Source organism: Gorilla gorilla, chromosome 11 (assembly GCF_029281585.2).
Source record: "Gorilla gorilla gorilla isolate KB3781 chromosome 11, NHGRI_mGorGor1-v2.1_pri, whole genome shotgun sequence".
Taxonomy (NCBI): domain Eukaryota; kingdom Metazoa; phylum Chordata; class Mammalia; order Primates; family Hominidae; genus Gorilla; species Gorilla gorilla.
In genome coordinates, this window is record NC_073235.2 from 21,127,503 (window position 1) to 21,154,197 (window position 26,695).

Below are 26,695 nucleotides of genomic sequence, written 5' to 3' on the forward strand. Positions count from 1 at the left end.
CCAATACAGGAGCACACAGATTCATAAAGCAAGCTCTCAGAGACCTACAAAGTGACTCAGACTCCCACACAATAATAGTGGGAGACTTTAACGCCCCACTTTCAATATTAGAAAGATCAATGGGACAGAAAATTAACAAGGATATTCAGGACTTGAACTCAGCTCTGGACCAAGTGGACCTAATAAATGTCTACGGAACTCTCCACCCCAAGTCAACAAAATACATTCTTCTCAGCACCACATTGCACTTATTCTAAAAGTGACCACATAATTGGGAGTAAAACACTCCTCAGCAAATGTAAAAGAACAGAAATCATAACAGTCTCTCAGACAACAGTGCAATCAAATTAGAACTCAGGATTAAGAAACTCTCTCAAAACCGCACAACTACATGGAAACTGAACAACCTGCTCCTGAATGACTCTGGGTAAATAACGAAATGAAGACAGAAATAAATAAGTTATTTGAAACCAATGAGAACAAACACACAACATACCAGAATCTCTGGGACACAGCTGAAGTAATGTTTAGAGGGAAATTTATAGCACTAAATGCCCACAGGAGAAAGCAGGAAAGAACTAAAATCGACACCCTAACATTACAATGAAAAGAACTAGAGAAGCTAGCAGTAGACAAAAAAATAACTAAGATCAGAGCAGAACTGAAGGAGATAGAGACACAAAGAACCCTTCAAAAAATCAATGAATCCAAGAGCTGGTTTTTTGAAAAGGTTAACAAAATAGATAGACTGCTAGCCGGACTAATACAGAAGAAAAGAGAGAAGAATCAAATAGACACAATAAAAAATTATAAAGAGGTTATCACCACTGATCCCACAGAAATACAAACTACCATCAGAGAATACTATAAACATCTCTATGCAAATAAACTAGAAAATCTAGAATAAATGGATAAATTCCTGGACACATACACCCTCCCAAGACTAAATCAGGAAGAAACCAAATCCCTGAATAGACCAATAACAAGTTCTGAAATTGAGACAGTAATTAATAGCCTACCAACCAAAAAAAAGCCCAGGAGCAGACAGATTCACAGCCGAATTATACCAGAGTTACAAAAAGGAGCTGGTACCATTCCTTCTGAAACTATTCCAAACCGTAGAAAAAGAGGGACTCCTCCCTAACTCATTTTATGAGGACAGCGTCATCCTGATACCAAAACCTGACAGAGACACAACACAAAAGGAAAATTTCAGGCCAATATCCCTGATGAATATTGATGCAAAAATCCTCAGTAAAATACTGGCAAACCAAATCCAGGAGCACATCAAAAAGGTTATCCATCACGATCAAGTCAGCTTCATCCCTGGGATGCAAGGCTGCTTCAACATATGCAAATCAATAAACATAATCCATCACGTAAACAGAACCAATGACAAAAACCACATGATTATCTTAATAGATGCAGAAAAGGCCTTTGATAAAATTGAACACCCTTTATGCTCAAAACTCTCAATAAACTAGGTATTGATGGAACGTATCTCAAAATAATAAGAACTATTTATGACAAACCCACAGCCAATATCATACTGAATGGGCAAGAGCGGGAAGCATTCTCTTTGAAAACTGGCACAAGACAAGGATGCCCTCTCTCACCACTCCTGTTCAACATAGCGTTGGAAGTTCTGGCCAGGGCAACCACACAAGAGAAGAAATAAAGGGTATTCAAATAGGAAGAGAGGAAGTCAAATTGTCTCTTTGCAGATGACATGATTGTATATTTAGAAAACCCCATTGTCTCAGCCCCAAATCTCCTTAAGCTGATAAGCAACTTCAGCAGTCTCAGGATACAAAATCAACATGCAAAAATCACAAGCATTCCTATACACCAATAATAGACAAACAGAGAAACAAATCATGAGTGAACTCCCATTCACAATTGCAACAAAGAGAATAAAATACCTAGGAATACAACTTACAAGGGATATGAAGGACCTCTTCAAGGAGAACTACAAACCACTGCTCAAGGAAATAAGAGAGGACACAAACAAATGGAAAAACATTCCATGCTCATGGATAGGAAGAATCAATATTGTGAAAATGGCCATACTGCCCAAAGTAATTTATAGATTCAATGCTATTCCCATCAAGCTACCATTGACTTTCTTCACAGAATTAGAAAAAAACTACTTTAAATTTCATTTGGAACCAAAAAAGAGCCAGTATCGCCAAGACAATCCTAAGCAAAAAGAACAAAGCTGGAGGCATCATGCTACCTGACTTCAAACTATACTACAAGGCTACAGTAACCAAAACAGCATGGTACTGGTACCAAAACACATATATAAACCAATGGAACAGAACAGAAGCCTCAGAAATTATGCCACACATCTACAACCATCTGATATTTGACAAACCTGACAAAAACAAGCAATGGGGAAAGGATTCTCTATTTAATAAATGGTGTTGGGAAAACTGGCTAGCCATATGCAGAAAACTGAAACTGGACCCCTTCCTTAACACTTTATACAAAAATTAACTCAAGATGGATTAAAGACTTAAATGTTAGACCTAAAACCATAAAAACCCTGGAAGAAAACCTAGGCAATACCATTCAGGACCTAGGCACAGGCAAAGACTTCATGACTAAAACACCAAAAGCAATGGCAACACAAGACAAAATTGACAAATGGGATCTAATTAAACTAAAGAGCTTCTGCACAGCAAAAGAAACTATCATCAGAGTGAACAGGCAACCTATAGAATGGGAGAAGATTTTTGCAATCTATCCATTTGACAAAAGGCTAATATCCAGAATATACAAGGAACTCAAACAAATTTATAAGAACAAAACAAACAACCCCATCAAAAAATGAGTGAAGTATATGAACGGACACTTCTCAAAAGAAGATGTTTATGTGGCCAACAAACATATGAAAAACAGCTCATCATCACTGGTCATTAGGGAAATGCAAATCAAAACCACAATGAGATACCATCTCACGCCAGTTAGAATGGCAATCATTAAAAAGTCAGGAAACAACAGATGCTGGAGAGGATGTGGAGAAATAGGAAAGCTTTTACACTGTTGGTGGGCCTGTAAATTAGTTCAACCATGTGGAAGACAGTGTGGCAATTCCTCAAGGATCTGGAACCAGAAATACCATTTGACCCAGCAGTCCCATTACTGGGTATATACCCAAAGGATTATAAATTATTCTACTGTAAAGACACATGCACGTGTATGTTTATTGCAGCACTATTCACAATAGCAAAGACTTGGAACCAACCCAAATGCCCATCAATGATAGACTGAATAAAGAAAATGTGGCACATATACACCATGGAATACTATGCAGCCATAAGAAAGGATGAGTTCATGTCCTTTGCAGGGACATGGATGAAGCTAGAAATCATCATTCTTAGCAAACTAACACAGGAACAGAAAACCAAACACCGCATTTTCTCCCTCATAAGTGGGAGTTGAAGAATGAGAACACATGGACACAGGGAGGGGAACATCACACACCAGGGCCTGTCAGAGGGTGGGTGACTAGGGGAGGGATATCATTAGGAGAAATACCTAATGTAGATGGCGGGTTGATGGGTGTAGCAAACTACCATGGCACGTGTATACTTATGTAACAAACCTGCATGTTCTGCACATGTATCCCAGAACTTACAGTATATATTAAAAAAAAAAAAAAAGAGCTGCTTACAGAATGGAAAGTGATGTAAATTATGGAATGAACAATCCCCTCAGCCACAGCTCTGGGCTCAGGTAGCACTCACCTGCAGTAGCATCAGCTCTGAAGGCAAAGCTCATTGGTAGGCAGCCCGTAGCCCACAGTGCTATTGCTGCAGAATCACCCGTGCCATTTGTCCTTCAACTCTGAAAATAGCACAGTGGTAGCATTACTATTCAGACATATCCAGAAGAAACAACAAAGAACTAGTCATTCTTTCCACACTGGAAATATGAGAAAATCAAGGCTCATAAATTGGGTGGGACAAGGCCAGATGACAACTTGGTCTTTTTTGTATTCAGGCAAGTCAGTATTGCCCAGACTTTGAAGTCCCTGTGGCCGCAGTCTAGGGAGAGTAGCATGCCACACTCCCTGTGGACTCTGACTTACAGTGGCAGTCTCAGCTCTTAGTGTGGTTGGGGAAAGTGAATTAGGTTGAATGCCAAAATGAGCGTGTGTTGATTAATAATTTGAAATCATTATCCACTCCAATTTCAGGTCATGATTCAGGGACGATTATTCAATATGCTGAGTGCTGTTCGTGAAATGGACAAAGAGAGTATACTGAGAAAGACTGGCCAAGCAAAACAATCGATAGCACAAGGTGAAGTATGGCTGCAAAGCACAGAGATGCCGAGACTGATCATGCCTCTGAGCGTGAACTTTCCTTAGAATGAAGTTAGCTCTATGCAAATAAAAAATTTTCACCAGTCACAAATATTAGTTTCCTATCGTTGCTATAACAAATCACTTGTGCCTTCTGCTTCCTCTTGTCACCAGAGACTAGGTTAGTCATCATTTATACTTGCTGATTGACTGGCTGAATATGGTATTTTCTCAACCTAGCATTTACACATTAAGCCTTTTAAACTTAATGGCTTAAAACAATGCAAATTTATCATCTCACAGTTCTGGAGGTCAGAAGTCTAAAACCAAGGTGCTGGTAGGGCTGTGCTCCCTCCAGGGGTTTCAGGGGAGCCTAAGTCGTTGCCTTTTCCAGCTCCTGGAGTCCACCTGCATTCCTTGGCTTATGGCCCCTTCCCCACATGACTCTAACCTCTTGCTTCTGTCCTCACATCTCCTTGTGTGAGTCTGACTCCCCTGTTTCCTTCCTATGCAGACTCTGATTACATAAGGCCCACCTGTCTAGTGCAGAATAATCCCCCATCACAGAGCCCCATCTGCAGAGTGCCTTTTACCATGGAAGATAACACATTCACAGGCCCCTGGGAATGGGATGTGGGTACCTTTGAGTGCCATTATTCAGCCTATCTCATGATATAAAGTGGATCTCTGTGCCAGGTTTGGCTGAAATACCTACCCACTTGATAATGAACAAGGTCCCCCAACCCCATACCAAGTTGTAATGTCTGTGAAGTTTGGCTGTGGCTAGACCTCCTGTTTTGTGCCCTCTGCTTCTTCTTGTCACCAGAGACTAGGGTGGTCATCATTTATACTTGCTGATTGACTGGCTGAATTTGGATTTTCTCAACCTAGCATTTACACATTAAGCCTTTTAATCTTGTATTGTCTTTCCCTAAGTTAAGGAAATTTCCATGCTGGCCACCGTGGCCACTGTAGTACTTGCCTGTAATCCCAATACTTTGAGAGTCCAAGGTGGGAGGATCACTTGAGCCCAGGAGTTCGAGACAAGCCTGGGCAACATACATAGTGAGACCCCTGGATAATTAAAAATTATCCAGGACTGGTGGCGTATGCCTGTAGTCCCAGCTACTCAGGAAGCTGAGGTGGGAGGATCAGCTAAGCCCAGGAGTTCAAGGTTGCAGTAAGCTATGATCGCGCCACTGCACTCAAGCCCAGGTGATAGAGCAAGACCCTGTCTCTGAAAAAAAAAAAGAAAGGAATTCCAGTCCTCTGATGCCCAGCTTGGCTGGGCCTGTTGGAGGCCCACTCTCGGTAGCTTCTGGGAGCCCAAACACCATATCACCATCTTCTCCCAATACGTATATTCCCAATCCACAGTTTGTTTGCCAGCCCACAGGCAGGCCCTAATCTTTCCAGACTCTTCCTCCCTTCCTGGCCTGAGCCTCTGAGCCTGGCTCAGCCTTCCCCATCCTCCCTAGGCACAACCACACTCCCATCTGCCACTCCACTGAGACCCAAATGTGTATTTTGTTTTTCAAAATATTGTACAACATTTTAATGATTCTCTTTCTTCCTCCTATATTATTTTTTATCTCTGGTGTTGAAGTTTCTAATAAAGAAACTCTTTTCTCTAAAAAATTATAAAATTTACTTGTGCATTCCATGGGTCTGTGTAGAAAATGTCTTCTTTTACTTCTTTAATCTTTTTCTTTGCTTAATTCATCAGAGATATTTTAATTATGAATTATAGTTTTTTGGAAATAAAGATAAAATTTTTTTAACCAGAAAGGAGGTTGAGGTAAGGAACCAATGGGACAGTAGAAGTGGATATATATATATATATATATATACACACACACCCACTAATTGGTATATGGAAAATATGCAAATATATATGGTGATTTCCCATAAAAATACCTTTAGTACCCCCTAAAAGTGCCGTTTTTTTCACCCATAGAGGCGAATTTCTTCAAATTCTTCCTGAGGCGGATCAGTCAGGATGATTATACCAGCCGGTTCTCTGTGTCGCCCAAGGAGGTGCTGCCCTTCGCTTTCCCAGACTGCAGCCCACCCCAGGACTCCAACGAGTTGGTAGGTGCCGTCAGGCTTGGTGGCGGGGAGTGGACATGATCATGATCGTGTTGGGCAGATACAAGGCAAGCCCTACCTCAGTCTCAGTCCCTTCACCTCCTCCCAGAGGCTCCAAAGGAAGATGAGGAGAGTATTACCAGTGGAAAATCAGGGATCATCTCCTGCCATCTGCCTTGCTCCTGATACACCTGCACAGAGCTCCCTGGTAACCTGGGCTGGGTCCTTCCCAGCCTGAAATGCAGCATGAGCACTGACCCCCGCCCAACTGCCCTGGAACTGGGCCTGAGTGCAGAAGGGCTGAGAGAGGAACCGAGAGGGCCCCACCTGGCCCAGGGAGGCAGGCTCTGCTCAGCTGGGCCCTTCTGCTGCCTGGGCAAATAGTAGAAGTCAGGGAAGGGCAGCCCTCAAGTCTGGGCCTGACCTCATAAGAAGGGAATGTGGCCCCAGAAACTGACAATCTAACCCATCAGACTCACAACCCACTTCTCTCTCTCTCTCTCTCTGGGGTGTGTGTGTGTGTGTGTGTGTGTGTGTGTGTGTGTGTGTATCTTTCCCTCTTGGGGTAGCAGGAGGTATAATGGCTCATCCTTCTTCCCTTCGGGCACAATGGTGCATTATTGAAAAAGTGAGAGTTAACCCTTAGGTTGTATTTACTATACATCAGGCGGTGTCTTAAGTCCTTCCGGTTCACCTCATTTAATCTTCAACAAATCTGCATAATAGGTTTACCATTTTTCAAATGAGGAAACTGAAGCACATATTCACATAGCCAGTAATAAAATGTTGCTCGAGTTCACATCGTTAGTAATAAAAAGTATACTTAAATCAATATTGCAAGTGCATGTGCAAAATATTTTGTCAATTTCAAAGAATAAACTTGTCATTCACATTCTAAAGTATTTGTTAAGCATTGCAGGTAATCTACTCAAGAATTACGGGACTGAATTTAGAAATTCCACATGTTTTCTGCTTTTGATAATTGTGTGACTTAAAAGAGCAGAATAATTAGTTCCTAAAGAATAAAAATCCTGTGATTTTCAAGCAACAATAAATGTCTGACACTCGATAATTAATGGGGTGAAGAGGTTGATGGAGTGGAAAGAGATCCTCACTGTGCAGTGGAGCCCCCCTCATTATTTTTGAATAATTTGAAGCTGATATGTTTCATTTGATATTTTAGTGCTACAAAGACTTCTCTGCTGCTCAGGGTTATTGAAAAATAGAGCGCTTAGCATTCCTGTCTATAAAAAAGAATGAATTAATTTATTTTATAAATACTGTATTTCATCAATTGTAAGATGCCTTTTTCTTACATTTAGCATCTCGAAATTGGGAAATGGTGTCATTGTGGCATATTAACGTTTCATCATATTAGTTTAGTGATGGTGTATTAGATTAGGGGTTGTATGCTATTTTTTGAGTGCCTGTCATATTCAGGCACCATCCAGATCCTCTGGGTGTTTGAGGCAGACTAGCATGCAGGAAATGTATTGGGCAGTTCTTCGGGGGTTCACACCTGTGGAAGGCAGATAGAGGGGACAGGATTGGGTGGAGAGAGAAGTAGGACTGGGGTCCACCTCAACAAAGGCCTCTCAGCTGGGCCTGTGAGAACTCTGAGGCTGGCACAGGGTGAGAGGACACAGCATGTTTCCCGTGGCTTCAACCCGCCATGGAGGTGAGCTGCCTGGGAGGAGCGCTTGACTCTGACTGAGGCAGTGCCCTTCAGATGAGGCAGCCCCTGAAGAGGGCTCCCCTGCCCCCAAGAGGTGTTTCTATCCCTACACTCCTGGCAGCTAGGAACTGAGTCCTTCAAGCCTGAGGAAGTTTCTGAGTGACACATTGCAGCCTCCACAACCACAGAAAATAAGAGACTCACATCCACTAGGAGACATGGAGGAGGGGGTGATCAGGGCTGCCTTCCTGCCCTACAGATCAAGTGGCAACTGTGGTTGCAGGAGGAGTTGCTCTGAGAGTAGAACTGGTCACTAATGTTTCAAAATGTAGTGGAAACAGAAGCGTAGCCACCCTTGCTCAGTGGTGATTGTTCTCTTTTTTTTTCCTTTCACATTTTAGGCTCCTGATGGCCTTGGACTGGTCCCAATTAAGTCTTCAGAAGTTCAAATCAAGCAGAGTTATTCCTTCTTCAATCTGCAGGTCAGACCTGTCACATAAATTAATTAATTGAGTTTCTTATTAAGTAAACAAAATATTCTTGAATTTGAATTGCAGTGTTTTATAGTTTTGCTTTATGGTAGATTACACTGTGTGGCACACCTTGCTATTATTGGATGGCATATGGGAGGTACAGCAGATTCTTTTCTCGTAGTGTGGCTTATGCAAACCAGGATTTCTACTCTGTGGATATACCTATATCATGCATATATGAAGCTATCTGAACTACATATGTTAGAAACTTCAAGAAAAAATACAAGATAAAGTGAGCAAAAATTAGTCAGCCTTTCTTGAGGTATATGACCACTTCTGTTTTTTAAAATGAAAATATTTTGGTGTGCTTCTACACTTAAGCCGTGTAGTATGGTTGAGTAATCATGAACACTCATGTGTGCTGAAACCCAGAACAGGGCTGAGGACTTTCACTAAAGTCTGTGCAGTCTGGTCCAAACCAACAATAGCCACAATCCGATGACTACAACATGGTGCTTGTCTTACTTTTACCACCAGGAAGCTCGGAAATGCTGTTGTTGAGAAGTAGATCCCACCAAATGGTAACAGGTTTTTAAGGATTTTCAATCTTCTTTCACCTTCAGGTTCCTCAACTGTACAAAATTAAGAGATATCAGCCATTCTCTGTCCACACGTCTTCAACAAGTTACAGACCTCAAAAGCTTGCCCGAGCCCTAAAGCAAGGAGCTGAGGTAACACACCCCCATCTTCCAGAATCTCTCTCATCTTTTCCCTCTTATCCTGGCATCAAAACTAACGTGCTGTCCTTGCTCCTGGTTAGGATGAAGTCACCACCATCATAGCCCTTCCGAAACAGGACTCCACAACTCAGCTCTCTGGCAAGACATCAATCTTGAGCATGAAACCACCTGAGGCCTTAGCCATGTCTCTAGATTATGATCCTCTGTATGTTTTTGTAAGTGACAACTGGCAGAAGCCTTGTTTTCTGTGTTCCTTTATTTCAGCAATTACTCTATAGGAAACAGAGCATTCATTGGGAATACTTTTTCTCTTTGGAATTTCAAGTGTTAAACAATATCTGACCTTTAAAATTGTTTGCCAACCTTTATTTTTTGGAGAATATCAATGATTCCGTCTTTTAGCAATTCCTGCATTTTTAATGAAAATAATTTTATGATCTTTTCTAAATATCTATAATATGTACATATAGGCCAAAGAAGAAATTAAAAAAGAAATTAGCAAGTATTTTTAAGTGAATGAAAATGAAAACAAACAAAAAATCTGTGGGAAATTAACAGCACTACACACCCACATTGGAAAAGAAGAAAAGTTTCAACTTAATGTCCTAAGCTACCCCTTTAAAAAATTAGAAAAAGGAGGGCAGATGAAACCAAACTAAGCAGAAAAAAGAAATAATAAAGGTCAGATTGAAAATCAATGAAATAGGCTGGGTACAGTGGCTAATGCCTGTAATCCCAACACTTTAGGAAGCCAAGCCGGCGGATCATTTGAGGTCAGGAGTTTGAGACCAGCCTGGCCAACATGGTGAAACCCTGTCTCTACTAAAAGTACAAAAAAATTAGCCAAACGTGGTGGCACCTGCCTATAATCCCAGCTATTCAGGAGGCTGAGGCAGGAGAATTGCTTGAACCCAGGAGGAGGAGGTTGCAGTGAGCTGAGATCGCGCCAGTGCACTCCAGCCTGGGTGACAGAGCAAGACTCCATCTCAAAAGAAAATCAAATGAAATAGAAAGCAGAAAAACAATAGAGAGAAAAACTGGTCCTTTGAGAAGATCAATAAAATGAATAAACCTGTAACCTAACTGATCAGGAAACAAGGCAAAAGGCACAAATTACCAATGTCAGGAACGAGGAAGGTGACATCACTACATATTCTACAGATTTTAAAAAGATAAGAAGTTAATATTATGAAAAACTTTATGCCAGTAAATTTGATGATTTAAGTTAAATGTGCAAATTCATTAAAAGGCACAAACTGTAAAATCTTATTTAAGAGGAGATAAATAGCCAAAATAGCTTTATATCTGTTAAAGAAATTGAATTTTTGGTTGAAAACTTTCCCACAAAGAAACCTCCAGGCCCAGAGGCCTTCACTAGGGAATTCTGCCAAATATTTAAGGAAGGAATAATACAAAATCTACACAAGCTCTTCCAGGAAATGGAAGAGAAGAGACTAATTCCCAAATCATTCTGGAGGCTAGTATTACTCTGATACCAAAGCCAGACAGAGATATTACAGGAAAAAAAAGAAAAGATCAATATCCTTGATGAACATAGATGAAAATATTTTTAACAAAATTTTGATAAATTAATTGCTATATAAAAAGGATAATGTATCATAACCAAATAGGGGCTTGAACCAGGAAGACAAGATTAATTTAACATTACAAACTCACTGTAGTTTACATATAACACACCAAAAAGGAAAAACATCTCAATAGTAACAGAAAAATTATCTAACATCCATTCCTGATGAACACTGTCAGCAAGTGCGGGATAGAAGGGAACTTCCTCAACCAAATAATGGTCATCTATTTAAAACCTAGAGCCAACATCAAACTGAGTAGTAAATCACTGAATGCCTTCCTCCTAAGATCAAGTATAAGGCAAGGATGTCTGCTCTCACTAATTCTATTCAGGATTATAAGTATAGCCAAGGTAACAAGACAAGAAAAATAAATACAAGGTACCCAGATTTGAAAAGAAGACATAAAGCTGTCTTTATTTACAAAAAAAAAAAAAAGAAAAAAAGATTGTCTATCTAGAAAATACAATGAAATCTACAAAAAAAACTACTAAAATTAATAAGGGAATTTAACAAGATTGCAGAATGCAGAATCACCATATAAAAATCAATTATATTTCTGTATACTAGCAACAAACATTCTGAAACTTAAGTTTCAAAAGCCATATCATTTAACAATAGCATCAAAAAGTGAAATGTTTAGAGATAAATATGACAAAAATGTATAAGACCAGTACACTGAAAATTATAAAACATTACTGAGAGAACTCAAAGAAAGCCTAAATAAATGGAGAAATAAACAGATTAATGGAACAGAATAGAGGATCCAGAAATATATTCATTCATACATCATGGTCAACTGATTTTTGATGAAGGTCAGAGATAATTCATTAGAGAAAAGATAATCTTTCAACAAATAATGCTAGAACATTTGGATATCTATTTACCAAAAATAAAAATAAAAATTTCAATTAGTACCTCACACCATCTACATAAATTAATACAACATGGATCATAGACCTAAATAGAAAACCTGAAACTATAAAACTACTAGAAAACACGTAGAAAATCTTTGTGATCTTCAATTAGACAAAGATTTCTTAGATAAAACACCAAAAAAACCACAATCCATAAATGAAAAAAAATGGATTAATTGGACTTTGTCCAAATTAAGAATTTCTGTTAACGTTAAGAAAATAAAAATATAAATTACAGACTTGGAGAAAATATTTGGAAATCGCATATCTGATAAGAACTTGTATCCAGAATATATAAGGAACTGTCAAAACTCACAAAGGAAACAGTCAACAGAATGAAAAAGTGACCTACAGAATAAATAAATATATAGTCAGCAAACTATATATTTCATAAGGAGTTAATACCCAAAATATATAAGAAACTTCTACAAATCAATAGTAAAAAAAAAACTAATAACTCAATTTAAAAAGTGGGTTAAAACTTGAATAGACATTTCTCCAAAGAAGACTTATAAATGGCCAACAGCTATCTGAAAAAAATGCTCACCACTAATCCTCAGAAAAAAAATCAAAACCACAATGAGATATTACCTAACATCTGTTAAGAAGGCTATTATAAAAAAAATAAAACACAGTAAGTGTTAAGGAAGATGTAGAGAAATTGGAATCCTTACACACTGTTGGTAGAAATCCAAAATGGTGCATCCACTGTAGAAAATAGTATGGAGGTTCCTCAAAAAATTAAATATAGAACTGCCATATGATCCAGCAATCTGCTGGGTGTGGTGGCACATGCCTATAGCCCTAGCTACTTGGGAGGCTGAGGCAGGAGGACCTCTTGAGTTCAGGAGTTCAACGCTGCAGTAAGCTGTGATTTCACTACTGCACTTCTGCCTGGGCAACAGAGTGAGACCCTGTCTCGAATAATGATAATAACAGTAATAATAATAATGTGATCCAGCAATCCCACTTCTGGATATGTTTCCAGAAGTATTAAAATCAGGGCTAGGCATGCTAGTTCATGCCTGTACTCTTAACACTTTGGGAGGCTAAGGCAGGAGGATCACTTGAGCCCAGGAGTTTGAGACCAGCCTAGGCAACATAACAAGACACTGTTTCTACAAAAAATTAGCCAGGTGTGATGGCAGAAGCCTGTAGTCCCAGCTATTTGGGAGGCTGAGGTGGGAGGATCATTCGAGCCCAGGAGGTTGAGGTTGCAGTGAGCCATGATGGCACCACTGAACTCCGGCCTGGGTGACAAAGCAAGACCGTGTTTCAAAAAATAAAGAGAGAGAAAGAAAACAGGATATCAAAGAGATATTAACACTCCTATGTTCATTGCAGCACTATTCACAATAGCTAAGATGTGGAAACAATCTAAAAATCTATCAACAGATGAATGGAATAAAAAAAGTGGCATATTCAGATAGTGGAATACTATTCAGCCTTAAAAAAGGAAGGAAATTCTGTAATATGCAACAGCATTGATAAACCTTGAGGACATTATGCTAAGCTAAATAAGCCAGCCACAGAAAGACAAATACTGTATGATTCTGCTTATATGAGATATTGATAATAGCCAGATTGACAGAATCAAGAGTGAATGATGGTTATTAGAGGCTGAGAGAGGGGAAAACGGGGAGTTACTAGGCAATAGGCATAAAGTTGCAGTCAAGAAAGACAAATCTTCTCTCACAATCTGCGGTACAACATCGCACTCATAGCCAATAATGCACATTTAAAAATTTGTTAAAAGGGTAGTTCTCATGGTAAGTGTTGTTATCACCATATAATAAATATTTTTAAAAGAATTATCAGAACTCAATAATAAGAAAGCAAACAATCCAATTTTGAAATGGGCAAAAGATTTGAACAGATACTTCACCAAAGAAGATATACAGATGGCAAATATGCACACGAAAAGATGCACAGAATAATACATCATTAACAATGCAAATTAAAACGGCAATGAGATCTCTCTGTTAGAACACCTACAATTTGAAAAACTGCTGGTGGGAATGTAAAATGGTACAACTACTTTGGAAAACTGTTTGGCAGTTTCTTACAAAGTTAGCAGTTAACATACATCCACCATATGTCCAACCATTCCATTCCTAGCTATTCACCCAAGATAAATAGAAGCATTAAACTTGTGCAAGAATATTCATAGCAGATTTATATGTTCCCAAACATATAAATCTTGGGTAAAAGAAATCAGACAAAAAAGATTACATGCTGTTTTGTTCAATTTAGATAAAAGTCTAGAACATCTGAAGTAATCTACAGAGACAGAAAGATTGGTGGCTGCCAGTGGATGGGTTGGGTGGATGGCGTGGAGGGGCAGGAAATGAGGATGGGGGAATGATGAAGGGCATGAAATAACTCTTGGGGGTGATGGAAATGTTGATTATGTTTATGACGGCAATGGTTTTGCAGGTGAAACAAATGTTAAAACATATCAAACTATGTAATTTAAATGTGTCATTTATTATACATCAACTATACATCAGTACAGCAGTAAAAGTAGGAATTAGGAGACCCTAAGGAAGGAAAAGAAATACTGCAGTGGTTACAACCGGTGAAGCATTATAGTGAAGTCTTGGGCTGATCTCTGGTCATTCAGTCTGGAGGAGGGAGGGTAAAGGGCTCTGAGAAAGAGGTGTCTAGGAAAGGGTAGGCTCCAAGCACTAACAGTGCAGTTGAGAGTCTCGAAGACTCAAGGATTGCATAAAGGCACATCAAAAAAAGAAGAAGCAATTATAATCTACAAGGGGGGACATCAACTGAACATCAGTATGTGCTCCAAATAGGAAACCAAACTAAAATTTGACATGATTTTTAAGAGCTGATGGAAAAATCTAAAAATATAATCCATTTGGCCTTGATACCAGAACTCTTCTCTAACGGTGGCCCACAGGTCATGATATTGAACCTTTAGCCAAAATATAAATAAGTAAATAAGCCAAACCCGTAATCCAAGCCTCTACTTGGCCTGGAAGAGAAACATGTTTACATAGCTGAGAGAAAGTAAATGCTACTTATTAGTTTTCAACTTTTAGAGACAACCCATGAGCAAAGCATGAAGGTCTTGGCTGTAGTTCTGGAAGGCAAATGTTAAGAATCTCAACAATATCAAAGGAAAGTTGTGAAAGCAAGAAGAAAAGGTACAGAAAAGCAGAAGAATGATGTTTTGATTTCACCTGAAGGGGAGTTGAAATACTCAACTAAAGATGATGTACAAGAAATAGGGGCATGTGTGTACCATTTCAAGTCACAATGGTGAGCAAAAGCAGAATAATGTAATCTTCAAAATAGGAAAGAAGTTTGGAAGGGGCATTTGTGTACCTAAGCGAAGTCCTTGTCTTGCATAGTAATGAGTCAGTAGATACTGCCTGAGGTTGACAATCAAGAAGTGGAAGAATAAGCATGATGTTTACAGTTAGGGTGGTGACCACCAGAGTCACAAAAGCCAGAAACAAGGGAAAGAAGCAGCCTCTGGGATGTGGGCCTGGGAACAGGAAGGGCCTGTGGAACCACTGCTTTTCCTCACAAATCCTTGCAGCCGAGGTGAGTCGCTACCATATGCATGCGTTAGTTTAGGAAAATTAAAATTAAAAGCATCATGGGGTGACCACTGAGACCAGTTACTCTGGGAGCAATGGGGATCTGAAGGATGACAGCTGTGGGAGACAGTGCCATTGCCATTTCCAAAAAGACTGCATTCATGACGCCTGGCCCAAGGCAGACCAAGAGAGCCGGCCACATGGCAGCTTCACATGCCCTCAGTCAACCAGAGTAGAAGACACTCCTGAAGCCCACACAGGTCATTTCCCCTCTCCTGGTGTTGTGTACCTTTGCCCTCACACTATCCCTATAGGGTGGGCCCAGCCCCACTGCCCATCACACTGCCTTCCTAAATCCTGCCTCAACCACAAGTGCTTACCAAGGTGTATGCTTATTTCCACATTACTGTGGGCATCTCAGACCCCCTCAGTGGTCATCGTTGCCTTCCTGCCCTCCCTACTCCTTTATATCCAGGAGTTGAGCCCAGAGCCCTCTCCCTACCTTTGCCCCAGGCCCTCATCCTGGCCCTCAAGTGGCATAGCAGCCTCTGCACCAACGCTTACCTCCTTTCCAGCCTTCTTGACTCACCACTGCCGGGCCCTCCCCTACCTTGCATCTGGGTGCTGGAATGCATTCAGGTCTAGCTGCATGTCACTTAAGTTTGGGGGGACATTTGTTTCTTGGCAGTGAGATTGAGTTTCCATAAGCTAAGTGGTTTTGTGGGGCGTTTTTAACTTGTTTTTAAAAGTTAGACAAACAAACAACAGAATCTCAGTGTAGTGGTTATTAAACATCAAACATCTGAGGTTAAACAGCTGGCAGGGAGGGGCACTACGTTGTTGTTTGGGACAAGAATAGGGTTTTTGTTTTACGAGCCTCTGAGAGAACAGTAAAAGGCTCTATATTTTAGTATTTTGATATAATTGCTCTGTGCCTCCATTAGTTCTGCTGGAAAATTAATAAAAAACAGGATCTCCCTTAAAACCAGATACTACTTCCAAATGGAGCCTTCCTGAATTAAACACATTACCAAAACAATGTTAAATGTTGACATTTCCTGATACATCGAATGTCATCCTCTTTTTTGTCATCTCTTTAAAGTAGCTTTTAAAAGCCTATTTTTGTTTTCAAAACCAGAAGCTTATTTGCTTTTTCAAACCAGTGTGCTCATTTAATAACCCCCCTAATTCATCAGCATTACAACAAATACTCAAAGCTGTTTTAAGCTGTGATTTCAGTTGTACTTATTTTCATGGGAGTTTAGTAAACCCATATGGTTTGTAATGAAGCTCTTAAGCCAGGAAAGTGACATTTATGAATGACTATGATTTTTTAAACGCTGCTGACTTGAAGACACCTCTGCTCTCCTGCTTCTCTTTTCCAGACAAGCTGACATGGAGTCACAGAGTGTTAGTGCTAGTGGGAGCCACAGACAGCATTAGCTGATGCCTGTCCTATGCCTGGCTTAGAAACTGGTAAACAGAAAAGAATATTTTTTCCCTGTCTTCGGCAGAATCCCAACCCAGGATTATTTGCTGTAATGCATCCTCTGACCTACGCAGAAACGTTGATAGATTACCATCTATGCTCTCACCCCAAGTACAAATTCACCAAAGAGTCCCGCCACGGGTCCAGCATTCCTGTCACCCAAAAGCAGTTTCTCCATCACACGGTAATGTCATCACCAGGCTCACTGGCAGAGTGACCCTGGGCTGCAGGGAGGGGCAGGGGACGAGGACAGGGTCACAGCTGGAATTGCAACAAAGGTTTGCCGCCACAGCTGCAGAACAAGAATGGTAACACGGCCCCTCATACCGCCAGCCCTAAAGGGGTACAGGTGGAGACCCCGCACCGCCTTGTCCTGACCACACCTGCCTCTCGGGCTGCCTGCTACCCTTTGTCAACATTCCTCTGGAAGGCTGCACCTAATGTTCGTGTGTTCGTATTTCAATCATGTAAAAACAGCCACACGGTATGCACAACCGTTGGTCTGACCTCTTCTCTCTTTGGCCCCAAGTGTAGAAACCAGAATGGACAAAGTAGTGGTGTGACACATGCAAAGAAGTGGCTCCAAGGAATTACTTCCCCCCCAGGGAACGACCCTGACCTGAATATCCCCTGACACCCCTTGAGGATTATCCTCAGGCCCTTCAAGCTCAATTAACCCTTAACTCAGATTATGAGCTCTCTCCCCACTTCTACCAGCCACACCCTCAACTGCCTCCTCTTCGTGTGTCACCTACTTGCCTTTCTGTTTGATGGACTTTGTGTAGTTACCCATGAGATCCTTTCCTCCTTCTCCCCCATTCCCCTCATCTAACCACCCCGGGGGGGCGGGGGGGCCGGGCACCAGTGTGCCACTGACACGGCAAACAGATTTGCAGACCTCCCTCTAGTCTAGCCCTTGGCCCACTGCTGCTGCAGTCAGCCTTCCCTTCAGAGAAATCTTCCTTCGGCACGAGTTGATCCTGTCATTTCCTGCTCGAAAGCCCTCCGTGGGTCCCCGCTGCCTGCTGCAGCAGCTCCAAGCTCATTAGCTTGGCCCACAATGCCCTTGTGACCTGCCTGGCTCTCCAGCCACATTCCCTTCTGCCTCTATCATGCACCCTGCACTCAGCCCAGCCAGGGGTCTCCTTGCAGCGCTTGCCTCCCACGTGGCGCGCGTGTGCAGCTCTCCTGCCTGGAGTGCTGCTGCATGAACTGCCATCCTCTCCAGGTGTTGCATTAGCATGACATTCACAATAAACAAAATAGATTCTAAGGCCACAGCTCTCCTCCATCCCGAGGACATGTTGCCTGTGCAAGTGCCCAATGAAGCAAGGGAAGCAAACCTCGCCTTTGTCTCTAATTCTGTGTTGCACTGTTTAATGTGCTTTGCTGAAGCAATTGCCTTTTTGCTTCAGAAAAATTCAAACTGAATGAAACTACAGATTTTGGTGCTTAGCCTTTTAAGACTGAAAAATAGTTGAATAAAACAAAAGTCCTTCAGAAACTTTACCTCACCAAACAGTTGCTTCCCATGTGCTGACTTTCCTTACAGGACATTATTCCCGGAATAATGCACTGGAAAAGCTTCCAGTCCCTGGTTCTCTCCTCCCTGCCAGACCCCTCCAAGATGGAGACCACAAAGAGGTAAGCACGGCTCATCTGTTTGCTCACAAGTATGTGTGCCTCATGTATTACAGAGGCAATGATCCCCAAAAGTTAAATGCCAATAATATGTCAAACCATACTTTTAAAGCATGAGAGAAGTTTGCTAGTCAAAGAAATTTGATGATGTGTAACTGATTTTCATATTTGGAGTTTATCTTGAGATACACTTGTTTGAAAAGTAATGTCCTAGGTGACGAATTGGCAATGCTTGAGTACAAGTAGACAACCATTCCATATAATTCAACTGAAATATTCATGGTCAATCTTTTTAAAATTCATAAATTGCAGCCTGGGTGACAGAGAGAGACTCCATCTCAAAACAAAAAAAAAGGAAAAAAAATCATAAATTGCCAAGATTAGCCTTCCGCAGTCTCTGTATCCAGTTCCAAAGGATCCATGGCCCTCTTGTGCCACAGGCTGGCATTCACTGTGAGACCGTGGCAATCCCCACACAGAAAACAGCCCTGCTCCGGATACACAATGGGTAGATCAGAATATTGTTGGATGATGAAAGAAGAAACTTAGAGTGACTACATTTTTGCTAATTTGCTTATTTAATAGCTCTTCAAAACCATAAGATATCAAAGAAGTAGCCTGGTGTCATTAGACTCTGCCTGGCCAATCGCTCACTCCTGAGCCCTTGAATTTGCTTCTTCAGTTCACTATCCTTATAAATACAGCTAAGTGAGTGAGTGGTGAACAGATGTGACTGGTGTCCCAAAATGATTATCATCAGCTGTCAAACAAAGTTCCAATCCTCTGATCCAGAATGAGGCCCACCCCAAGGTGGCAGAGCCCTGGCATGGCTCCAAGAGTGGCCAAGAAACCTGAGCTCTGCCACCAACCAAGATCAGTAGGTGATCTTTACACACACCCCAGCTCCCACTCGGGTAACCTGGATCCTCTGACTCAGAAACTCACCAGGGAGGCTACATGACCTCCAGGAGTCATGTGACCTCAGCCATGCCCCTTGGCCAACTCTCTGGGCCCAGTCCTCTTGTCAGTAAGACAAGGGGATTGGACTTGTTGCAAAGGCCATTCTCAGCATTGATGTTTTAATTTTAGTAAGAGTACAAGAGCTCACCCAACTTGTAGTGTACAAGTGCAGCCGTCCCATCCACCCACATCCACCCACGCCTCCCCAGGTATTTGAGGAGATAGTTGGAATCTGGGTTGTAACCCCAGAACACTGAATTTGACTTTCTCCTTCATCATCTTCATTGAAGGGCTTCATTGGTAAGCTCTTCCTGAACTAAGCCAAATGCGGCTGTGCGTCATCTACGTCAAGGCTTTCCCATGTGCTGTCCCCTTGGGGTCACTTCCTTAGGGCTTCTCTACTCCTCTCCTTTGCCTGAAGATTAGCATGCGGTAAACAAAAAGCACCCAGCATAGGATTTGGGACATGGCAAGAGCTCAAAAATATGTTTCTTTCCAATTGTTATACTTCATCCATTCCTCATCCACCCTATTGCCATCTGAAAACCAGCATCCTTGTTCTACATTTTTAGCATATTTCTAGAATGTCAAATCTCCAGAACTTGCGGGAACAATGGCATCGAAGAGAGAAGGAAAGCTTTGGCATGGGAGAGACCTGCCTCCATTGTACACTGGATGTATCACCAGTTCAGTCCTTGGGCGAGCTACGTACTAATGAAGCCGTTCGAGCAATAATCTCCCCCTCTCTGAGAGAGAGGCAGTGATGGCATCCTCACATTTGCGTGTGCGTGAGGATAAAAGTGCAATGATCTTGTGAAGCATCTGGCATCATGCCTGGTGCATGCTTAGTAACTCTTCTCTCACTTCTACCCTCCTTCCCCGCCCACTAAGCGTCGCAGTCACTCCATCGCCACCAGATGGCGATAGTCCGTCACCACATTGACAGACTGCCTCATTTTGCTGCGGGGTGAGGATGCTTCAGAACTGACCTATGCAGTCAGTAAACCGGGTTTGGGGTGCTGTCAGGACACTGAATAAGAAAAATGAGGAATGGTGAGAAGTGGCGACCCGCTGACCATGTCCACCCGTTGTCAGCGTGTACCGTTCTTGAGAATCAAGAAAAAGCATCCTATTTTCTTTCCAAAGCAATGTCCTTGGAAAAAAATCTCCCGAGGCTGTTCTTTCAACAAGCAGTGAGAATGCAGTTACCTTGGGCTTGAATAACCATGAATTAAACATGAACTCTCCATGAATTAAAGAAAACTCTGGAACCATGAGTTGTTACTTTCAGCTTATGTGCCTGAGTGCGCTTGTTGGGCCAGTTTGTTTCTAAATAAACTGCAGTTGCATAACAGCTCATAAAATCAAGGGAGGATTCTGTGTCTTCTTAGCATGGATTTCCACGGGATGTAAGACTCTAGGTCATGTTTTTATTTCTGAAAACAGGTACAAAATAAGAAGTGTAATTCCTTTTTTAAGTTCTGTCTTAGTTCGTTTGGGCAGCTATAATAAAATACCATAGATGTAATTTATGAACAACTGAAATTTATTTCTCAGTTCTGGAGACTGGGAAGTCCGAGATCAAGGTGCCAGTAGACTTGGTGTCTGGTGAGGGCCAGCTTCCTGGTTCCTACATGGTTGTCTTCTCACTGTGTCCAAACATGGCAGAAAGGGGAAGGGAGCTCTCAGGCCTTTTTTTTTTTTTTTTTTTTTTTTTTTTTAGATGAGATATCACTATCTTCCATGCTGGAGTGCAGTGGCATAATCATAGCTCACTGCAGCTTCAAACTCCTGGGCTCAACTGATTATCCTTCCTCAACCTCCCAAGTAGCTGGGATTATAGGTGTGCATCATCATGCTCAGCCAATTTTATTTATTTATTGTAGAGATATGGTTTTGCTACATTGCCCAGGCTGGTGTTGAACTCCTGGCCTCAAGCAATCCTCCCACCTCAGCCTCCCAAAGTGCTGGGATTACAGAAGTGGAGCCACTGCACCCAGCTTCTCAGGCCTCTTTGATAGGCACTAATCCTATTCATGAGGGCTCCACCCTTATGACCTAACCCACCTCCCAAAGGCTCCATCTCCAAATACCATCACACTGGGGGTTAAGTTCTTGTTATTTTTAATGTAAATAGGGATAGGGTCTTGCTATGTTGCCCGGGCTGATCTCAAACTCCTGGCCTCAAGTGATCCTCCCACCTCGGCCTCCCAAAGTGTTGGGATTACAGGTGTGAGCCACTGCACCTGGCCTGGGAGTTATGTTTCAACATGAATTTGGGGACAACACAAAATTCAGTCCATAGCAACTTCCTATAAATCCATTAATGATATTCCAACTTTGCAGCCATTTTGCTTGAATAAATTAGCTCCTATTACTTATGAGGTTTGCCTTGTATCTTTTGCCCCTGACAACTGTTTGTTGTTAAACCATGCAATATAGTTATTTAGTATTTATTTATTCCAAGTCATTTTTGTATTCGTAATAATCGAAGCAGCTCATTTATTTCTTTACTGTTCAGTAAATTCAGAGATAACTTGTTAAATCTCTTTGGACTTCCATAAAATCAGAGAGTCAGTGACAACTGAAGAAATTATCTAATCCAATAGTTCCCAGACTTTCTGAATTCATAGATGAGTGAAATGTCCAGAAGAACTTTGAGAACTGTCTTGGCGTTGTCAGGGTTTTACTTTGTCAAGTAAGGACATTAAATATATATATATATTTTTAGATGGAGTTTCACTCTGTCGCCCAGGCTGGAGTGCAGTGGCACGATCTCAGCTCACTGCAACCTCTGCCTCCCAGGTTCAAGCAATTCTCTGCCTCAGCCTCCTGAGTAGCTAGGACTACAGGCGTGGGCCACCACACGCGGCTACTTTTTTGTATTTTTAGTAGAGACGGGGTTTCACCATGTTGGCCAGGTTGGTCTCGAACTCCTGACCTCAAGCAATCCGCCCACCTCAGCCTCCCAAAGTGCTGGGATTACAGGCGTGAGCCACCGTGACTGGCCAGGACATTAAAATTAAACAAAGCAACAGCCAGAAACATTGGTTTATGCCTATAATCCCAGCACTTTGGGAGGCCAAGGCAGGAGGATCACTTGAGGTCAGGAGATCAAGACCAGCCTGGACAACATAGTGAAACCTCGTCTCTACTAAAAATACAAAAATTAGTTAGGTACGGTGGCGGGCACCTGTAATCCCAGCTATTCAGGAGGCTGAAGCAGGAGAATCGCTTCAACCCGGGAGGCAGAGCTTGCAGTGAACCAATGTTATGCCACTGCACACCCGCCTGGGCAGCGAAACAAGACTCCATCTCAAAAGAAAATAAAAATTTAAAAAATAAATAAAAGCAAAACAAATTTTAAAAATGCCCAACCACCATCTACTGTCATCACTATTTCAATTTTAAATGAATATATTTAACACACACACAAAAAGTGAGAGGAACTGGTCTCAGAATTTAAAAACTGGGTAAGTTTTGCTTCATGAAAAGCTCTTGGTTGCTGCCATTCCATTGTGCTAGACCAGCCTGGTCGCTGGCGAGCGGCCCAGACCCTGACCTTCTCAGTCCCTCTTCTTAGTGGGAATTCCCTCTGACTATACATGTTCTAAAGTAAAGTTTTGGTAGAATTTTCTAATAGAACCTGGATTCTTTATCATGAAGTCAGTTACTAACAAGGCTAAGCTCTATGTCTCCAGGCCCAGGTTTGTTTTGGTGGGAAATGGGATTAAAGACCAAAATCTGGGTGCTATGTATACACATTGCTTCTGGGGTGGGACGGGGTTTGCTTCTTGGCCTATTCAGCAGACAAAGTCAGGGATACACACAAACACACACACACAACGTACACACAAAGATATATGCAACATACATATATATGTAATGTATGTGCATATAAACACACATATACTCATACATATCCATATTTTAGAAAGCATGAATTCACACCAATGCCTACAGTTCCAGTCCATATCCATAGAGTTATTGCTTGCTTTCCACCATTCCATATTTGTATCTCCCTTCTTCCACTGTGAGAACCCTGGCTTCTAATACATTTACTTACTCAATCTTATAATACATCAAAAATCATTTCAGAATTGCTTGATCCATAACCACCTTAATAAACATGCAAAATAAGTTCAGATTGGTTTCCACGTCCCCCCCCACCCCCTCCCACCCAAGTCTTTGGGTATGTAGTCAAATAACTTGTAGTAAGTTACTTGGGTAATTTCTTTTTCTTTTCTCTTTCTTTTCTCATTCCTTTAGCTCTCTCTCCCTCTCTGTCTCTCTCTGTCTCTCTCTCTCTCTCTCTGTCTTTCTTTCCTTCCAGTGTGTTTATGGAATTTCTGTGAAGTATTATGATTTGTTTCAGTTTGCTTTCAGCCTTTGTTTTTTATTTCACTTTCTTATTGATTTAATTTTATTTTTTCAATATGTTGAACATTAACGTTTTCCAAACTCAAAACTACATTAAAGGCATATTCAGGGAAGTGTCACTCCCTCCCATCTCCCTCCAGCCCCTGGCAGGTAGCCAGCTTGGTCTTCTAATGTATCCTTCCTGTGTTTCTCTTTATAATGGTAAGCAGCATATATACATATTTCTTATTTTCCCTTCTGTCTTATACAAAAAGTGGCATTCTAGATATGCTTTTCTGCATTTGTTTTTTTCACTTACTATCTCCAGAAAGTCATTCTATATCAGCTCACAGATGCTTTCCTCATTCTCTTCCCATTAGTCAAAACCATGGTGCTCTAATTTTTTTTTTCAGCCAGTCTTCATACTTGGCAAGGGGGTGCATTTTTGCACAATAACGAAACAAAGATAAGAATCTTATCACAAAGACATATGTGCACACACAAAGGAGCCATCAGTTAATCCCTGCTTTCCATTGCTGCCTCCTGCCCTACCTTCAGCCTCAGCCTTTCCAGCATCTGTGAGGAGGTCTGTTTCCTTCCGAGTGAGCTCCAGGCTCTGTCATTCTTCGCTGTTTTTCATGAGACAGCATTCTCTAGGGTTCTAGAAATTTATTCCAGAAAATGATTGAAAACTTTTATCCATTGATGTCCTTTCTGTTGTTCTGTTTGCTGTTGTGTGTTCGGTTTTTATTCCTTCTATATCATCTGAAATGTGTGTATGGAAGGAGTCGAGACCCCAAAAAAGTGCGCATTCCATCCACTTGAAACAAAGAGCTGCTGCCAGATTTAAAAATAACAATGTATTTTCCACCCTATCTCAATTCCTTTAACATTCTCAATACCCAGGAATTTTTATATAAAGCTCTAAAGTTATAATACTAAACAATACACAAGGAGGTGGGGAGGAAGATATGAAATGGAATAGAATGTCTAAGAAGGAGTATAAAGGTGGAGGGAAAATACTAGGACCAAAAGTAAACTGCCTGTTCTCTGATTGCTATAAACGCCTGAAACTGAGTAATTTATAAAGAAAAGAGGTTTAATTGGCTCATGGTTCCATAAGCTGTACAGGAAGCAGGACAGCTTCTGCTCGGCTTCTGCGGAGGCCTCTGGAGACTTACAATCATGGCGGAAGGCAAAGGGGAAGCCAGCACCTCACATGGCCAGAGCAGGAGGAAGAGTGACGAGGAGGTGCCACGCACTTTTAAACAACCAGATCTCAAGATAGCTCACTCACTCACCATCATGCGAACAGCACCAAGGGGATGGTGCTAACCCATTCCGGAGAACTCCACCCCCATGATCCAATCACCTCCCACCAGGCTCCACCTCCAACACTGGGGATTACTATTCAACCTGAGATTTGGTGGGGACAGGACCAAACCATATCAGTATCTAACTACACTCACCCCAGGAGATAATACAATTTTAAACACTACAAACTGAAAAATTCTATGATTCTCTTTTTAAACTCCGGGAAGTGTCTTACTTGGCAACGTTCTCCCAGGTTTGCCTGGGGCCTATTGCATCCCCTGCCTTTGCCTCTGGGAACCATAAATGGCTTTTCAAGAGTGAGGGAGGACAGAGTAGTAGAGGCCTCGCCAGCGGTAAAATAAAAATTCTTTAGAAAATTATGTAAAGACCCCAAGACTTCTAGTGTGACTCTATCTTTGACTGCTTGTGTGGTTTTTCCACAGCTGCGATTCCTTCAATTCATTTATGCTTCCGATAGACGTCCCTGCCATTCTTGATGCCTTACCAGAAGAGGACAGACTAGAAACAGTAGAACGGTATTTTTTTTTTTTTTTATCTTTGGCCTCTAATGTGGTCTGTTTTCCAAAAATATGTGAGGTGCTGTGAGGAACTTCAGAAGAGCACACAGTTCCTGAGCTTGCAACTCATATGAGAAGATAAGGCTAACACCCATCCGTACCATCACCTAGATAAGATGTTAAATTAGTGGTGGAGAATCGACAGTCTCTAAGCTCTATGGCTTCCTGATCTTTAGCTCCTCCAGGAGCTCAAGGGAGAGGAGATCTGAGGTGGTGCCAAATGGCCTTGGAAGGCTTCAGTGGTCACATGGACTTGGGTTAGTATGTGAAAGATAGGTAGGACTTGGATGGGCATAAAGAAATACAAGTCCAGAAGTAAGGCACTTACGTTTGATTTTACTGATCAGCACGCAACAGCCAGTGAAATGGTTTTGAATCTCCTATCCGTATGCTCATTTACAATTGATGGCTACAGACACAGCAGCAGAGCTGAGAATGGGAAACCTGAGCCAAGCAGAGCCTGTGCCCTTGTCCCAGGGCAGCTTCTCCATCATGAGCACCACAGCATACAGCATTCGTACGTCCAGCTCACACGTGTTTCCAGCTGGCTCACCTGGCATTGCCCCATTTGCAAATGCCTCTAGATCTGAGTCATTACTTCCTCTTTTTTAAAAATATACTTAGCTACTTATTATATCACCACATAATTTCAGGGAGAAAATTAGAAGTTCCATATGTTTTAAAGCAGATACTTTCTACCAGGCAAAAGTAAAATTCATTTAAGTTTTCTAGTTTAATTAACCAACATAGCATAAGGTTGTATACAAACTCATCTCTCATTAAAATTAGATTCCATTAGAAGATTATAGAGCACCCGAAATGTTGTATAGAACAGTGTGATGAAGGGGTAGGCTGTGGGTTCAACACCACCACCCCCACCACCGCCACTCACTCACAGTACACCTTGGGCCACTGACTTCACCTCTCAGTGCCCCAATGTCCTCATCTTCAAATGGAATGATCCCAGGACCCATCTCATGGGTGGCTATGAAAAGCAAAT

At 41.5% G+C, this 26,695-nt stretch overlaps 1 protein-coding gene across 6 annotated transcripts in view; it reads left to right on the forward strand.

Moving 5' to 3' along the window:
• CFAP221 (cilia and flagella associated protein 221) overlaps positions 1-26,695 on the forward strand; it is a 115,701-nt gene that overhangs the window by 80,419 nt on the left and 8,587 nt on the right. For 4 of the 6 annotated variants that reach the window (XM_004031690.4, XM_019022704.4, XM_055380510.2 and 1 more), the window contains 8 exons: positions 4,205-4,310; positions 6,270-6,403; positions 8,477-8,557; positions 9,172-9,279; positions 9,369-9,503; positions 16,869-17,027; positions 18,396-18,487; positions 25,561-25,653. In XM_004031690.4, the coding sequence (XP_004031738.2) occupies positions 4,205-4,310; positions 6,270-6,403; positions 8,477-8,557; positions 9,172-9,279; positions 9,369-9,503; positions 16,869-17,027; positions 18,396-18,487; positions 25,561-25,653 (908 nt within the window). The remainder of the gene's footprint in view (positions 1-4,204; positions 4,311-6,269; positions 6,404-8,476; positions 8,558-9,171; positions 9,280-9,368; positions 9,504-16,868; positions 17,028-18,395; positions 18,488-25,560; positions 25,654-26,695) is intronic. The other 2 variants (XM_055380511.2, XM_055380512.2) reach the window with 1 other exon arrangement.